The sequence below is a fragment of the Magallana gigas genome, chromosome 4 (genome assembly GCF_963853765.1).
Source record: "Magallana gigas chromosome 4, xbMagGiga1.1, whole genome shotgun sequence".
Classification (NCBI taxonomy): domain Eukaryota; kingdom Metazoa; phylum Mollusca; class Bivalvia; order Ostreida; family Ostreidae; genus Magallana; species Magallana gigas.
This window is the reverse complement of record NC_088856.1, coordinates 5,721,063-5,739,338: the sequence shown is the minus strand read 5'-3', so window position 1 is coordinate 5,739,338 and position 18,276 is coordinate 5,721,063. Positions and strand designations below refer to the sequence as shown.

The 18,276-nt window shown below is 34.1% G+C and overlaps 1 protein-coding gene across 4 annotated transcripts in view; it reads right to left on the bottom strand.

Moving 5' to 3' along the window:
* LOC105328863 (uncharacterized) overlaps positions 1–17,868 on the bottom strand; it is a 29,880-nt gene extending 12,012 nt beyond the window's left edge. Inside the window, exon 1 of one of the 4 annotated variants that reach the window (XM_034450117.2) lies at positions 17,713–17,868. In XM_034450117.2, the coding sequence (XP_034306008.2) occupies positions 17,713–17,806 (94 nt within the window). In that variant the 5' untranslated portion in view covers positions 17,807–17,868. Of the gene's footprint in view, positions 1–1,736; positions 1,935–5,319; positions 5,739–10,458; positions 10,785–17,712 lie in introns of those variants that run through there. The other 3 variants (XM_034450114.2, XM_034450116.2, XM_034450115.2) reach the window with 3 other exon arrangements.
* Between the last annotated feature and the right edge of the window lie 408 nt (positions 17,869–18,276).

The window sequence follows — 18,276 nt, the reverse complement described above, 5'->3', positions numbered from 1 at the left end:
CATGACTTGGCATCACTATCTACAATGCATTTTACAAATTCGTTTCACGACAAGAAAATGCAGCAGAAGTAGTGTCTTTCAGAGAGAGAGAGAGAGAGAGAGAGAGAGAGAGAGAGAGAGAGAGAGAGAGAGAGAGAGAGAGAGAGAGAGAGAGAGAGAGAGAGCAAAACCTTGGAAAGGTGTCTTTGAAATATCCCGGTGTTTATGAGTCAGATATTTTGAAATCTGTTTGCCAAATTTCAGCAGAACAATAGGAATCGTGTAGCATTATGTTAATTCGGTAAGTCGAGTATAATATTTAAAAACAATCTTACATTTGTATTCATGCATACACTTATGCAACCTTGCCACAATGACACCATCTCTCTTTCTCTGTCTGTCTCTCCCCTCTCTCTCTGTTTCTCCCCCTCTCTGTCTGTCTCTCCTGACTCTCTCTCTCTCTCTTTCTGTCTCTCTCTTAACTTGTAAGATAAATAAAGTATTCCAATAAGCCTTTTTCCTTCCAGCAAAAAGCGGACCATCCACTCACATTGTTTATGCTGGCCCGAACCAGCGTTCTCGTGTTTAAGAATGTCAGGTATGTTACGGCAAGTTCAGGTGTCAAAACGCACTTGCTATTCAACGTCTTCAAGGAGGATGAAAGAAATGGTCCAACCAAAGTTCAATTTACGGAGACTTATAGTCAACCAAACGCAATGCATTTTAATTGCCTCAAGTAGGCACTTTGTGTAGGCCTAAACAATTTACAAAACGAAGAATGCCTAGATTTCTTTAAATGAATTACAATTGATCCTAGGCCTGATGCTAAATTAAACATTTGTTTTTGCTTTCTTTTTTGTTTTTCTTTGATAAGCGTCTACTTGATAAGTAGTTGTCTTCAAAGTTCCAACGCGTCTTGCGATACCTCTAACAGCTCTATTTTCACTGCGTTAGATGTTTCTCGGCACTAAAATAAACGCTTCTGGACAAATTGGTTGGCATACCATTAATGTATTTGCAGTAAAAGTCTTTACCCCTGAACTTGTTGAATTGTCAATTAATAAAGAGAACAAACACATTGTATACCAGAAAATTAATCAGTTGCCGCAATTTCAAAGAGGATGGTAAACTTTCAGTTACGAGATTTACATGTATTCCATCCTGAAACTACCTTTAGACAGTGGAAGGATCCGACTGTCTGGCTTTAGGACAATAAAGGCTCTACTGTAATTACATAATAACGATTCTGGACTTTGGTTAAAACTGTGGAATCATTTTTATTTGTGGGGGTCAATGTTCGTGAAAAGCAAAAATTTTCCTTGTTCGAGGGGATGTAAATTCGTTGGTAGCAAGATTAGGATAATTATAATAAGTATTAAACAAATGGTTGTTTATACATTTGTGGGGATGTAAATTCGTGGGCAAGGGTTATCCATGAAAGCCACAAACATTGGTACCCCACGACCTATGATGATTTCACAATAAATGAATCCTTATTTAAAAAGAAAAAAACAACGTCATAAATGTTATACAAGTGCACCTAGATAAATTTAAACGGCATTTTTTGTGGCAATTGCATTAACTAGCTAGTACAGTAGATATAGGTCTCAACTTGTGTCTGTAGACTCAGATTCTGTACGAGAAAAATACATGTAAGTTATGCAGAACCCACATATATCATCCTTATTTCTACCATTGATTGAGGAACACGATGGTAAATACATTGGGCAAAATGCAAATTTGACGTCTCTACTTACAATTAAACGCCCACAGCGATTGCTCGCTATCATCAATGGCTATAACAGCACATCCCGTGGAAGAAGGAGCGGTGTTTCCCTCAGCCATTATTGAAAACATTCAATTTAAGCCTCGAATTTCTCCAACTTTTCTGTAGAAACGATCGTGCTTTTCACAGAGCCGTTATTAATTCTTGAGTTCTTTTTTGGGGTGAAGGATCTGATATAAAATGGCTATTAGCAACACTTCGCCGACCTACTCCCTAAGGATAAGAAAATATTGTTTTAGGGATACACACGTTTGCCAAAATTTAGCGCTAACTTACGCAATCTCTCTCGATCTTGAGGTGATGCTTTTCTATCACGTCCTGTTTTGAGTGAAGAATCCCAACATCTGGCCTTCACAACTTTATTTTAAGATTCACTCTATCTATTAGCTTACAACGTCTATTCAGTCAAAAATGTGGATTATTTCACAATTTATACCGCTGGGGCGTCGAGTAGGTTATATTAATCTAAAACTTTTAAGACCGTTGAAAATGATTAAAAACCATTAATAAAAAACATAAATGGCAATAAAATATTTTCCTTTGTAACGAATACTTCCGTAAGTTTGTCCATTGAATCAGACACACGGAACTTTTTCATTCTTTCTTTTTAATGGTGTTTATGTGTTGGTACTCGTATTTCTATGATCTCAAAGTACATGTCCTGTATTACGATATACTTGGTAAAAAAAACTTAATTGAACACATTATAAATGTGTTTTGATCTATGACATCTGATGTATTCTAAAGACATGTAATTTCGAGTACAATGTTTCATTGCTGACAAACCAATATGTCAATTGATGTATACATGTACAATAATGTACAATACATTTTATTCCTATTGAAATTTCAAGACAAACAACAGTTTACCTTCATGAGTCTTGTAACTGTTTGGCCAGTATATGGCCGTGTTTCTTATTTGCTCAATCGCCCAGAAGACTGAGTAAGATTTATTAACCTTAGACTAATTAAAACAATCTATCGATGAAAACCATAGTAAAATGTTGCACATCAGCAATAATTTAAAACTGCACAAAAAACCCCCAAAACATATGCTATGAGTTTAATGCTAGCTGTGTACTACCGATAGATAAATCCATTAATGAAACTGGAAAGTTATAAACTATCCATCTCTTAGTTCATGGAAGGAAAGGAAAATAACCTAACTGCACTCGCTGCAAATCCTGGAAACAAATGATGAACGAGTTCTTTAGTGAAATATCTAAACGTTTTTTAACCCATATAATATCTATTATCTTGAAGTGTGCTTTTCCATCTATTTGACTTTGTCTATACGATAGGGCTGTAAGATGCTTGTATATAACACTAGCAAATTTGTCGTGTATACCATTCTTCATAAACGTTCTTATTTCAAAACAAAGAGTAAAAAAAAAAATCAGCATTATATTTGTTCTGTAAGAAAATACCTGTAAACGTGAACAATAGGACTCAGAAACAATGTTAGACTCTCCCGGGGTGGGGAAAGGGGTGACAAAACGTGTATCTCATACGAAATACAATATGCTGTAAAACGTCTAAATATTTCCATAAAGTTACTACGCAGTTGTAGTTATCTTGCGAGCAAAGCATGTGTTTGCAAGCTGCTAAAACATTTTCCAAACTTCCGATTATATTTCAAAAGAAATGCGTTTTGTGCACGGAGACACTCTCAGACACAGATAACGACTTGTTCCGACACGGGAAAAATTAATGTTTTCATGGAAACAACCCAGCGATTGATAACTGTCGATAGCAGTAAAACATTCTTTATAGAATGGTAAGCGCGTGCCTCCTGATTTCCCAACCTTTGATCCTATGAATCAGGACCTCCCCATGGAGTTCCGATGAAAAATCAAAGTACCGAGAGTATGAAAATATGCCGCACAGTGTGGTCTTCTCTGATTCTCGGACTTAATTATGGAGAGATCGTGGTCAAAAAGTTTCTAAGTCTATGTTTTTACCACATACAATTTTATAATCAGTGATCAGATATATGAAAAAGATTCCTAAAATTTTTTTAAACACATGGTCATCTAACTGAGCTAATATCTGTTATTATGCATGAAAAAATCAAATCCGGGTATGATGCATCTAGTTATAGTAAGAATATTGGTTAAAATGACCATTACATGATATTCTTCTACCTCAAACAAAAAATAATAATCTCCATCGAAATATGATGTAAAATGTAATAAAACATTCAACAAGATGCAAGTGATCGTACATTTTGTAACTCTTCTAAGATATCAATTATCATTTTAGTGAATCTCGTTTAAATGAAGGTACCTGTACATATCTTCTGGTGTTATATATATATATTCTACAACATAAATCTGTTATCCTCTCTTCTAATTAAAAAGCATTTCTCCTTCTTTGAAATAATTGAGTTAAACAGTTTATCGTGCTGTGTAACAGTGTGATTGCTACATTCCTTTCAGTCAAGCTTTGGCAGCCCAGTTTACCGTTAATATGTTAAAGATAATGATGTTTTGTCTATTGTGGAATTGTTCACTTGAAACGCGCAGTATTAAGGAAACACACCAGACCGATTTGAAGTTATGATTGGGTTGGTGAAGAGACATTTTTTAAAATGAAATATTTGTAGCCCGACGGTGCTTTTATTACTCACCCTCAGAAAATCGATAGCAGATTTGCAGGAAATTCAATTTTTAAATCACGTTCACAAAAAAAAAAACCCACCGTAAAATGTCCTTTTAATGTTGCAGACCGTAATAAACGCTTTATTTCTAGAAAGGCAATTATCATTTCAAAGAGCTTACATGGTGATTAGAGAGAAGTGGTCGGGCATGTTTTCACCAAAGTTACATTCAAATCATTGTCAACGTTAGAGAAAGGCAGACAAAAAGCTCCAATATCAACTCGCTTGTCTAAACATTCAATAGGAATACTGCAAGCCCAAAGACGAGTGTGGCCAATGAAGCACTTTACAGCTTCTGTGAGGAAGCCAATACTGTGGTCGTTTATGACTTTGTTCTTCAAAACACCGAAATTTATTATCCCTAGAAGAAAAGGATAGGTGTCGATGAGTCCACATTTGTCATTAGACTGACGTCCATCGATTTACTGTCCGAGTCTGAAAATTTTATTTCTCCAGCATTCATTGTCCTCCTTGTGTCCGTTCATCACATACAGGCACTAACGTCCGCTGATTAGTTCTATTTCTTTTTTCCCCAAAGATTATTATGGACCTTCCAGACAAGCTAGGGCTTTCGTCATTTTGCAACATAATTATGATTTTCATAAACGTCTCTATCGAAAGCAACGAATACATGAACAATCTTTTTTATAATGGAATACAATATACAACTACATACTTAAATTTCAAACTAATATCGATTTCCTATCCGGCTTTATTAAATCTAAAATATCCAATGCACATCTCTATAAATATTGGAATTACCAACGACATAATGCGACATGATTGTTGTTCTCATGGACTATAATAAATCAACCCGACAAAGAGAAGAACCATTTGACTGCTCTGCAGGATTTACATAATTATATTCGTTTCCGAAATGATAGACTATACTTACAGTCAAAAGCCCACTCCGAGTTGTTACTATAGTCCACGGCCATTACAATAATTCCCTTCCCGGAGTCAGAGTTTGTCGTGTTAGGATCGGCCATTCTTAAAGGTTTCAGGCTTTTTCTTATAGATTAGAAAGTTGGAACGAAAATCTTATTAAAGAGTCTTTCTATGCTGTCACTCCTTACTGTATCTCCGCCGGGATTTCTCTAACTCGGCACTTTGAAGATGCTTTGAATCACACTGTCAACAGCTGACATGCAGGGTTAGGGAATGATGTGCTTTCCGATAATTGTCCTTGCTTCTCGAGCCCGACCCTATAACAGATCGTTGTAACTCCACGTCAATGGTTAAAACCCCTTACAGGTTTCTTATATCTCACCAAACACAAACTCCTCCTTGTTGCAAGAAGGCTCGGTTCGTATTGCGGTGGCTTCAGGTCTGAGAGAAGAAGATTTTATTACTGGGGAGATAGAGTAAGCCGTTGTTGATGTGAGATACGTGATCGCGCTGCCTCTGACGCTATATCGGTAGAAATCAAATGGTCGCCGGAGCGCGAACGTTGTTTTGCACCGAAGCAAGAAGTTTATTATTGATTAATGAATTATACGATACAAATTGATGAAACTCGGGAAATTTTTCTGGTTACGATATTTTTCAATCTTCCTACTCGCTGAAGCAAACAGGAAATGATCGCGTTCTTTCGGCAGAATTAGATGTCTATACATCAACTGAGTGCTGTGGCAGCAATGTTACAATCCCCATGTTTCGAAATCATCAGATTAAGCATAATATTTATGTTCTCCGATACCGATAATACAGTTGAAGAACGGAAATTAAAGGATTAAAGATCTGTTGTTGAAAAAAAAAAACCTTGATGAAAACCAGCGGAAATAAATATCTCCATAACTCGGGACTTTGGAAATAACTTGTGGTAATGGTTGAGGTATGGTAGCAAAATCCAAGTAAAGATGTTATAAAAAAAAATTGGTTAACAAAATACATGAAAAAAACCTTACCAATCAAATGAATATGCACTGTATGCAGTTATCATCAAATGAATATATAGATAACCAATATAAATATTTTAAATGATATGTATATACCTGTATACCTGTATAATCTAAAACCGTAAATGAATGAATATTAGAACAGAAATGAATTAATGATATTCGTGACTTTTCATGAGAACCAGTTTGTGTTGATATGATGAAATACCGTCAGTTGGCAATCTTTTTGTTCTCTCGTAAATATGGATGAGAGCGCTTAATAAAAAACCGATTACAATATATTTTTATTCTATTGACAGATGCCTCGAGAAACAAAATCTTACATCGATTTACTGGTGTATCATTGCAGGATGCATACCCTAGATCTCGTATTTCTTGACGGTGCATGAGGGCAAAACGCGCATGTCTTGAAGATACATCTGCCGCACTGGGTTTTTCAACAGGCGTAATTTACAAATTCTGATTTTCATTTTATCTTGGAAATATGATTTCTGAGAGGAAATTCCAGCATGCTGAAATCTCCTAAATATCGTTATCATGGCAGTTTATTAAATATTGCGTGCTATCATGCCATGTATCGTAACCGCTCACATTTAAAACAGCCAGGAGAATCCAAGCCAGATAACTGAATGCTGAGACAGTTATTACTTCCATGTACATTTACAGCTAGGGGTACATTCTACATTGAAAACCTTATATTAAAATTTTGAGAGGAATTAAATAAAAAGCACCAAGACATTAGTCAAGAATGAGACTACATGTATCTGCCATGAACAGCTCGATCCCGAGTTTTAGTAAGTATATTTTTTTGGTATACCGGTACCTCTATACAGCAATTCTTAAGAGTTTTACAAATTAAATCTTACATGTACAACTTCTTTGTTCATACATATTAAAATCAAAAGCATACACATTTCTTTTTGTCATCCATTTTTTTGTACGCATATGTATACTAATATTCTAGTATCCAAAATAAGGAAATTCGTCTTGGTTAACGCGTTCATATAAGTTGAAGCCTTTTATTTGTTAAGATAATAATATAAATATTCAATTTGTTGCATGAATCAACAACATAACACTAGGAGAGGATCTATATATTGTCAACCAACATTCTAGATGTTCATGAAATTTTTACCGTATGTTGTGCACCTCTATCAAATTGATACTTTGTCTAACCAATTCATATTTTATGGTGGTGTTTTGTTACATATTCACTTTCCTTATGTAAACAAATACAAGATCTCATGAGAATCAATATGTTTTAGCATTTCCAAGCAGGAACTAAATATTTAGATGCATTAACTTTAAACTTTCCCTTCACTATTCTAGTGTTACGGTTGTATTATGCTTTTACTTTAATTCAAATAATATTGATTGCAAGAAGTGTGGTGCCATGTTGTAAATTTTGAATTTACCGGGTGGCAGTAAATACAAAAATGTCATGTTGTAAATTTTGTATTTACTGCCACCCGATAAATTCAAAATTTACAACATGACAGTGGAATGGAAGTACGATAATTGATTATAGTTTCTAGTTTTGTTCGTACCGGGGCTTGTAAAAAAAAACAAATTTGAAAATCTTAATAGAATTTAACATACTGTTTTTGTATTATAGAAAGAAATACAAGAGAGAAAACCGAAATTTGAGAGACCATGTTTTCTTACATGTACTCTCAAAGAATATAAAAAGGGTACACTAGCATTTTAGTGGTTTATTTCCGAAATTGGTATGACTTTGGAGAAATAAGATCAGTTGTTCTGTAAAATACATGTTACGGGCAACCCCCCCCCCCCCCCAAACATAAAAAATGAGGAACTCTGAGCTTTAAGAAAAAAGTATTTAAACCAACTATTTGGACATCGTCAATTCATTTGCACAATAATTATTGCAGTTGAATTTTACCTATTCCACACTCTGTAAATGCTTTAAGTGCATGGTTGCAACGTGCAGTTCTGCACATGAACGTTATATTTAATCTGAAAACAAACACTGAATAATCATCAGAAGTAGCCCTTATCTTCCCGAGCTCCAGAGTCCGTAGCATCTTGAGCAGTGCACGAAGCCAATCAAAGCCATGACTGATAGCCATCTTATCAAGAATTTATCAAATTATCAATCATTCACAGACGGCCAAAGTCATCTCTCAGGTAAAATCGATAAACATCCTTGGTGTTGTATCTGATGAATCAATGGAAATTGGCATCTCTCTCTCTCTCTCTCTCTCTCTCTCTCTTTATCTATCTATCTCTCTGTAGACAAAATTTTGCTACCAACTAAAGGAATGAACAATTGTATGTCTGAGTACACAGTACATGTCATTTGTGAGCTATTTTAAATTCCTATGAGCCACAATTCTAGGTATGTCATACATTTAATAAAATTTATTCTTTTGTCTTTAAATTGAGTAACACCATAGTTACTTAAAGTTATGCTTTTGGAATCAAAGAGTTTCGCCCCTTCTTTCATGGAATAGCCCAAGCATTGGCAATGTTGCTGCTTTTGACAACTTGGCGCTAAATGTCGTAGATTTAAAAAAATGAATTATTCATGTACATCGATTTTGTCCCAGGAGTAAATATATCCATAACAGAAGAAATAAAACACGTAGATCTCATAGTAAAGAATTATTCAGTTTGAAAAACAAACTTATGGCTAGATGTCGCAATACGTGGATGTATATTTTGCAATGAATCCAGTATTGAATCCAACTTGTATCACAATATTAATTCAACATAAAATGTGTTTTTATAATACACTAAATGTAATGAATATTTGAAAAGCTAGCGGGTAAGTTGGCTCCTTGTTAAGGATTTTCCTGATGTTTAGTTCAGTGTATTGGAAAAAATACTCAATCATAAAGTTTTGCTAATAGGAAAACCGTTGCACTTTTTTTATTTAGCTATTTAGCTATTTAGCTATTAGAAGTTTTTATAAATATAAAATGCAGTTTTCAGAGGGAATTTTGCCAAAGCAATCTTAAGACAAAAAGATCTATTTGTTCAGATTCCATGGCACTTTACAAGCTTTGTGCATGTACTTTAGTCGAACAAAAACGAATTTTTATTTTACTTTGATTTTTTTATTATAGAGAAAGGACCAATTCAGCTACTATTGTCTTTTGGAAAATGATAATATAACTTTCAAGGTAGAATAGTCTCTATGAAATTGCTGTCATAAAGGTATCAGTATAACTCATTACTATGCTTTAAGATTCCATATTGCTGTCAAATTCATTGGATGAATAGAAATGTGTTTGAAAGTCATAACTCATTTGTCTCCATGTTACTGGCATGAGGAGTATGGCTACAAGTGATATAACCATTCTAAATAATAAAACACTGCAAGTACTCCATCGTCACAAAAAACCAAACAAACAGATGCCTGCAACAAGGATGCCATGGAGCCCCCCTTGGGTCGTAAATTACAGTCATTATCACATTACATTCTTGGAAAGCATTTCCGAAACAATTCGTGATGTTAAATTCACGGAGAATTTCGCTGGGGACAAATAAAAAAAACCCTAGATCGATGGTTACCAGCGAGGAATTAAAACAATTATTTGGTCTTTGATATTTTACAGGACGTATGGTTCATTATTACCAAAACAAAGCTATCACAGAAGATACAATTTCAAATTCTTGCCAAAGATGATGTTTTTTAAAAAGACAAAATGCTTACCACGAAAACCTACCCATTAGTTTAGCCAGACTATGGTGAGCTTAAAGATAATGGGCCTTTGGGACATTGTCTGAATCCACTAAAGCATATTTTATCATTTTTTTGCCAATAAATGTGCCAGTCTGAATAGAAATACTTCTCTATCATGCCCATCTATTTATACAAGTATAAGTGGATACATGTATGTAGAAAAAGTATCCTTGGAAGCATCAAGATATACAAGCACTAGTATCTGAACACACCATTATTAATGTTTTAAATAGCCTACCTTGTGTTACACCTTCTGTAAGTGTGTCATTGATCTCAAAAATTCTGATACAATGCCATCGCCGATTATTCAATCGGCAAGACATTATTATGTACCGTGAGAAGTAACAATTCTCTGGGCGCGAGCAATTTTCATGGAGGCCAAGACTATGAAACAATTACATAGTAATTAGTTCATCAATATACTTACAGTCAAACGCTATTTCGGAATCGGCACTTTGGTCGATAGCCATTACAACAGTACTCTTCTCAGATAAGGCGTTGGCAATGTATTCAGCAAGCATTTTACGAAAACCAGAAATCTTTTTAAACATGCCACTCGTTGTCAAATCTTTGTCACAAACTGTTGTACATCAAGTAGATTTCCAAGATTAGAGCGATCGTCTGTCTCCTTCTTCTCACCTGACCCTAATCAACACTTGTCTGATTAATTACATGTACACATCATATGAGATCACACCTCCTTGATGCTGGCTTCCAGAGTTTTCTGTTATACGCCGTGTTCCGTGTGTCATTACAAAAATGGCCTGTCATGCCTTCCTCTCATTGTGAACCGATATAAAATAATTAACCGATTTTACAAGTCAGAGAATTTGATTGGATTTGGTTGATCCAACCCAATATCTTAGCACAAAAAAATAAAGAAGGACATATAATCTCTTGATGAAAACCAATAATGTCCAATGTACGCACGAAAGTAGCAAACGATGACAAGAGTCGATATTGTAATTTCTACTGCTTAACTAAATAATCTAAAACCGATACACTTAGGGTCATCATTCGTTCATACGTACTACGAATATAGATACATTAAGTATATACTATACTTCTCAAACTCTCATTTTGCACACTACCGCATGGGTCTCGTTATTCCTGCCGACTCATGTTTGACAAATCAAAATACAATGCTAATGATTTTTATTGCCATTCAGATGAAACTGGCGATGCGATTCTCGAACGGTGAACTAGGTCGATGTTTCAGGTGCTTTTGATATACTCGTAACGAGTTCCTTAGCATTATAGCACTCACAATGAGGCTAGTTAATGGTATCAGATCTTCACCATTAATCACCAGTCAAGGGTTTCATTTACATTATGAAGATCCTTGATTATTAATTTTCAAAGATCTGAGAAGGTTAATTTGGTTAGAATTAAACATAAATGAGTAAGAATTTAAGTTTATCATGGAAATGATTTTTCTATGTAAAAGGGAGCAAGAATGGCAAACTATCATTAATTTCATACTTTTGATATACGTTTTTGAATTGTATTAAGAAGAGCATGTAATCTGTAATGTTAATAAATACACAAGGTTAGCTGAGAGATATAATTATACGTATCTTTAACACGTGGGTTAGACTACTTGTGATAATTACGATTACATTTCGCAGAAAGAAACCATTTAGAAATGTGTTTACACCGTTATAACACGGCGTGGAGCCGGGGTGGTGCTTTCTTTACTTCATCGCTCATCATCAACCTGAACCTGGCACATGTCGTGTTGGGGATTCCTCTAGAGTCTAAGAGTAAGAATTTAATCGGATATTATTCCACTCTGCTGTTGGTGAGTTAAGAGTTTTAAAGTCGTTGCTATTTCTGTAGTGCGAGTAAAGTTGTCAATAATTAAATCTTGAAGAAAATGAATTTTTCAATCGGGCATAAACGAACCGGTAGTTGTTGCATAGCAACCAGAGAATTGCAAAACCCCAGAAACCCACGATTTAATGCTTACTTGTTTATTGGATCGTTTCAAATTCTTGTGAAGCATAATGAATATTGAAATGTAAGGTGAAAGCTTATTACATCTCATAAAAAAAAACACACAAAAAAACCCCCCCCACACAAATATAGTATCAGCAGCAGATTTGTCCCCCCATAAATAATGCAATTCCAATCACTCGTACATGTAGCACACTTTAGAACAACCTTTTAGCACACAATTAGCAAGCATGTATAGAGATGTACATGTAGGATGTACAGATAAAAAATATATGAAAAGACATAACTTGGCAGCATTCAATCTATATCTGATGTCGTTTATACAATGTAATGTCATCAATTTTTTATGTAGCTAGGAAATTGGCAATTGATCCTGATGACCAATAAAATTCGTCCATTTCTGTAGACTTCTCGAATTCAGTTACAACATCAAAGCGTATATATGGACTCTAACCATGCATACCAAAGACATTAATGCTCCACCGAAGGTCGAACTGAGATATCAAATGAACGATACCAGAATAATTATGTTTGTTTAGAACTAATATAATGTCTGCTTTTTATAACAAGGATGAACTATAGCTACAAGAAAACTGTATAACTTTGTAAGGGACTTTCAGGGAACGGGTAGAACTGCTTTAACTTAATGATAAATTCAATAAACATTGAGATAAAATTACTTTTTCCTTTTTTCAAATGTTGACGTATTTTCCACATTGATTGATATACATCTCATTAATACTTTGTATTATTTAGATCGACGTATTCGGTTCAATAACTCTCGTAAGGCGAACAAACAATGCTTTTGGGAGGGCTCATCAATAAAAACCAATCAACTTGTGTAAATTAGATTTAAGTATATAAAAAAAGTCATTAGAAATTTTATTTGTAGTCATTGATTTCATTCAATTACGCACTTTATAGATCAGAAACCTGTAACTAGTTTTTGAGAAGAATAAAAAAAAACATCAATCTTGACCGATTGTCTTAAGCACAAGACGCTTTTAAAGGAGCATGGTCACGATTTTGGTCAAATTCTATTTTTATGTTTTCATTATAATACATACACTATGCTAAAGGAATGCATTTTTAATTATCATATGAAATTTGAGAGTAAGTCGTAGAGCCATAAGGGCTCAGAATTCTTTGTCATGTAAAACTGAAATATCACTTCAACATTCAACATGCAATCAAAAGGTTTGTTTATATAACAAAAAATTGTAATCTCTATAATTTTTTTTTTATAACTCAACCAAAGACCTTCAAAGTTTGGTTGCCCACTAAAAATGCCTTACTGAAGCATTGTAAACATAAGAATCGGGACCATGCCCCTTTACGCGATTTTTTTTTCAAATGGCCTGTGTAGTTGTACCAACAATGAAGACAAAGTTGTTTGTGACGCAATATCTAGGGGAAAACCTAGCTTGAGTCCCAGAAATGAACCATTAATTTAAAAGCATTGTGGGTAAAATCAGTATATGATTATATGTCACATTTCAAAGATACTTGGTAACACGTGTAAAAATAAAGGGAGCTCTGTGGTCCCCATTTTTATACAATATTATTCTCTTTATGAAGATCCATGTGAATATATAAGAAAACATTCAAACTGGAAAGAAAGAATATTTTGAAAAGTTCTTTCAGTTACTAAATGACAATTTATGGCTTAAAATATCATATCTAAAATTCCAAGTCCCAAACAAGAAAGTCCATTTCTAACTGGACTTACCCAATTTTTACATTTTTTTCTGTTGTTTTTCATATTCATGTAACAATTTCTTATAACAGCTTTAAAGTGTACACTTATTTGTTGTAGTGCAGCAAGCTACATCAGCATTTCAGAATACGAAGTTTTTGTCATAGAGTATCTACCAAATTCAAAGTAAACCATTATTGGTGGATTTTCGAAAAATCAGTCTGTACTTTTTCAATTTTTAGGGCTTTACGAAGTTTCACATCCATAGTCCGGAACAGAACTAATAAATGTATCAAATAAAAAGAGCGTAATCTCAATATTTAGACTTTTTTCTTTAACCTTTTTCCACTGTAAGAAAAAAACATGTTTTCGCTTGTGTTGCAATTGAGTTTTGTATACAGTCAAATTTGCCATTATACTTGAAATTAAAACCAAGATAAGTAAACGATTTCGAGCTCTGTGTTATCATAAAAACATTTTTCAGAGCTATTAATTTTACCACCATTTCGAACGCCAACCATTTTCGTTTTACTTACATTTACTCAAACTATTGTCTTTAAAATACGACATTTCCTTAATTAACCATTGTTTATTACTGTGCCATAACTGCAATATTGGCGCAGTCAGAAATGCTTACATTTGTGAAATCATTAATTAAATGCCAAATCATAAAAATAACAGTAAAAAATCATCCATTTTCTTTGTTCGGGTTAGACAGTCTAGAGAAAGAGACTACATGCATGAAATAGTTACCAATTTTTAGTCTCGTTAAAAGGCAATTAAAACGAAAGGCTGCAAAGTATTTTCTCACTGTGAATTCGTACTCGGGCTGCATTGACATAGAACTTTACGTGAATCCTCATCAGTGAAATATGCATCGTTACCAACACGAGAAGAACATGTATGGACGCACTTATCCCAGATATTAGTCATGTCAAATTGGATGGCAAAGACTGTAATGTGTTTGACACATTCCATTCCAGCGCTCACTTTACCACTTAATGGATTTAATGTGTCAAATTGATTTTTTGTTTAGATGTAAAGACATCAATTTTCACTGTGATCTTTTTGGCTTTTGCCTTTATTTTATATCTGTAACGAATTTTGATTCAAAAATTGCAAACTATATGATTATTTGATTTTTAACAAATTCAATTTATTATTTTGTGTGCTATGGAATAAAGTGAGTTTTCTGTATCTCTGTTAGATATCAGAAGTTAAATCTTCACGTTTCCTCATTATTCAATACCTGATTTTTTTTTTGATAAATGTAGTTTGCTCCTGGCCCTTTTCAATCTGAAATTTAACTGCTGTGTAATACATAGAAGTTCATTTGTTTTAATTATGACATTGAAAGATACAACCTGTTTCCACGATTGATTCAACTGAAGAGTCATGGACGCATAGTGTTTCCCATTGTGCATTACTCGATGCGCATGCGTCTTATGTTACCGTTAAATCCGTAAACTAAATTAAAACATTACAGGTTTATTACGTCATGGTGATATTCTAACCTAAAAATAACGAACAAAATCCGCGATTTTTGGCTCCTCGTATTTTGTAACCTATTTGTAAAAATGAAATAATTCTCATAAAACTCGCTTACTAATGTAGTATTCAATACACGAAGCTTGGCACTGAATATAGGAGAATCGCTATTCAATCGCTACAAACTCACAAGAGAACAGCTTCATTCAAATTATGGCAGCTCTCATTAAAAAGAGCTCCGATTTCAATTTGATTTAGAATGGGAGAAAACACAACAGGGGATAATGAAAGAAAAAACTTTTTGCTCTGTTTGTTTCTAGCCAAGCCGACAATTTCAGAAATATAAAAGGAGGGACTATGCTCATGATTTTTTGCATTGTAGCCAATAACCATTATTTCAATAAATCTATAGTTTTTCTTTAAATGTTTGTATACAAATAGAAAATAAATTGTGTAACAATTCATTTAATTTAAATGATTTTAATAAATTTGATTTTTTTTATTCGTATTGCGATGTCCCACCGAGTATGAAGATGTTATAAAAAGAAAATGGTATTCGTGTGTCTCTGCAAAATAACCTTTAAAACTAAAATTTAAATTGAAAGTTATTTACACGTTTTCGGATCAAAACATTTGTCTCATCTGAGAGTTATCGTAAAACAAAGCCAGCGAATACGTATATATGACGAACTTAGGTGATTGAGGCAAGAAACAGATTGGCAACGTAATGAAGTGGAGACCTAGTTTATGCACGACCCTGAGCATTAGGACTATAGTTAATAGGACAGGAAAAATAGGTAACTTGAAATGATGATTAATTCACCGCGAAACAAACAGAATATGTTCATAAAACGAAAACAACTGAGCGAGACTTTTTCATTATTTTCCCCTTTTGATTAGTTTTTCAGTGAGCCATAATGATAAAGGAGAAGACAATCGTGATTGGCAAGTTTTCATATCGTTCTTGCAAAGTAAACGCCATCAGATTAAGGGTGTCACTCACAGTTCTACGTCTGATAGAAAACTTCTTGATCGATGTCTTTTCTATAGGATACGCAAAGGACGTAGACTTTCTAGGCATTGATTTTTGAGGGAGAAAAACCCAAAACACATTCAGCACTATAAAAGTGAATTGCACTAATTCGTCGTTAGCCATTTTTCCATCTATTACATGTTTGCTTTAAAAATCAATTCAATGGAATGATAGCGCATGTTTCAAACACGGTTTGGGAATGAAAAGCTGAGAGTTAATGGCATGGGTAGCCTCAGTAAGGCTGGAGGAAGTTGTCGTGAACGGGACTTGGTGTATATTTACGATATTGTATTAATGGTATTTCTAGGAAGAAAATCTACAGGGACTGAAAGCACGCAACCATCTGCCCCCCCCCCCCCAAAAAAAAAAGATTAGAAAATGCGCATTAAAGCCATTGTGTACTTGAACTTGAAATTACAGTTTTAAAATTGCATTGTTTGACATTAAATAATAACGTTGACATTCATATATCATTTTCATCACTTTGAACCGAGATATGGATTTTCCAGCAATGATCTCGGGTTTCACTATCAACAACTTTAAGAGTAATGATGTTAAAATGTACTTCGTCTGAATTGTATTTCTCATATTTATCTATGTCTTATTTTTAGGAAAACTATAAAGAATACCAAAAATGCACATCAAATGTAATAATCAATTTAATATCCTTCAGAAAAGCTAAACGCACTTTTCGTATTCAGCAATTACGGCTCCTTATGTACAGAAATTTGAACGTTCGAACTTTTTAATGAAACTTTATGAACCCGACAATATCAGCTTCTACACAATAATTCTGGAAGAGTCTTCATCAAAATATCAGATTTCTTCAATTTAAATTTTTGTTTCTTTCCCTCTGTAACTCTTGTGCGATATATGTTTGATTGAATTTTGTGTTTTCTTCTCCCAAGGGAAAAACGGATAGCTAGGAACAGTTTTCATTTACATAAATATACCGAACACGTCTGAGCAAGACACTGACTAATGGTTGTCAACTAATCAGATATCAATGTTTTACATAATATGCATGCCAAATTATGCAAAAGTGAAAGTTTGAACTTTAAATTTCTTTCAACATATAAATCGGGGAAATACCCCAAAATACCCCGAATTTCCTTACAATAAAGTCATATATACATGCGTGTAAGATCTATTTTATTGGAGTGTATTTTACGTTTTTAGAAAAAAAAACTGATTTAATGATTTAGAATAGTCAAATTGCAAAAAAAAAAAAATGGTTGATAATACATGTCGTTTTTCTATACTTGAAAGAGTAGTTAAACATACGAAAATACCTCCGCGAGCCATTCTAGTCATTAACTAACTATTTATGTTCTAATAGTTTATAAAATGAAAAATAAATTTAGAAAAGATATTCGAAAAATAAAAATCCTTAAATTGTCAACTAGAATCACATATACATCTGGTGGCAGCTGGTGTTTTTTTTAAGGCATGATGAATTAAACACACCTTCTTTTCACTAAAACAATCTTGTATTTACATGTACTTACAGTCAAATGCCCACTCTGAATTATCACTATAGTCCACAGCCATCACCACAGAACCAGTGTCTGTCAACGAATTCGAAATAGATTCCGCCATCATCACTAACGTTAAAAAAAAACCACGTTTGAGTTGATGCTCTTATAAAAGCAACAGGTATAGTTGTGAGTTGCAGCTTTGTTTATATATACGGGTCTTTGGTTCCAGATAATTGAATCGTCTACTCGCTCATTAACAATATTGGTTGTTTTATAGATCCACTCTCCCTCTCTTGGAACAGTGTTTGCAATACAAGATTGTCGTTGAAAAGCTAAGATGATTTTTATGCCAACAAATATTGCCAATACGTGGATTGATTTTGTAGGTGCATTGTAAGTATTGATGCCTTGAATGTCACTCTTCTTGGGGTTTTTTTTGTCGTTTTGCTACAGAGGCCTGTTATTGATTTTTACACGGTGGTGAGAAAGTAATTAACGGGCTGATTAACGCTCCAGCTCTTGGGAATTCCTTGCCTGCCAATCGGATGTCTTACTTGGGAGAGGCAGGTGATACTGTTAAATAGCAATCACCAG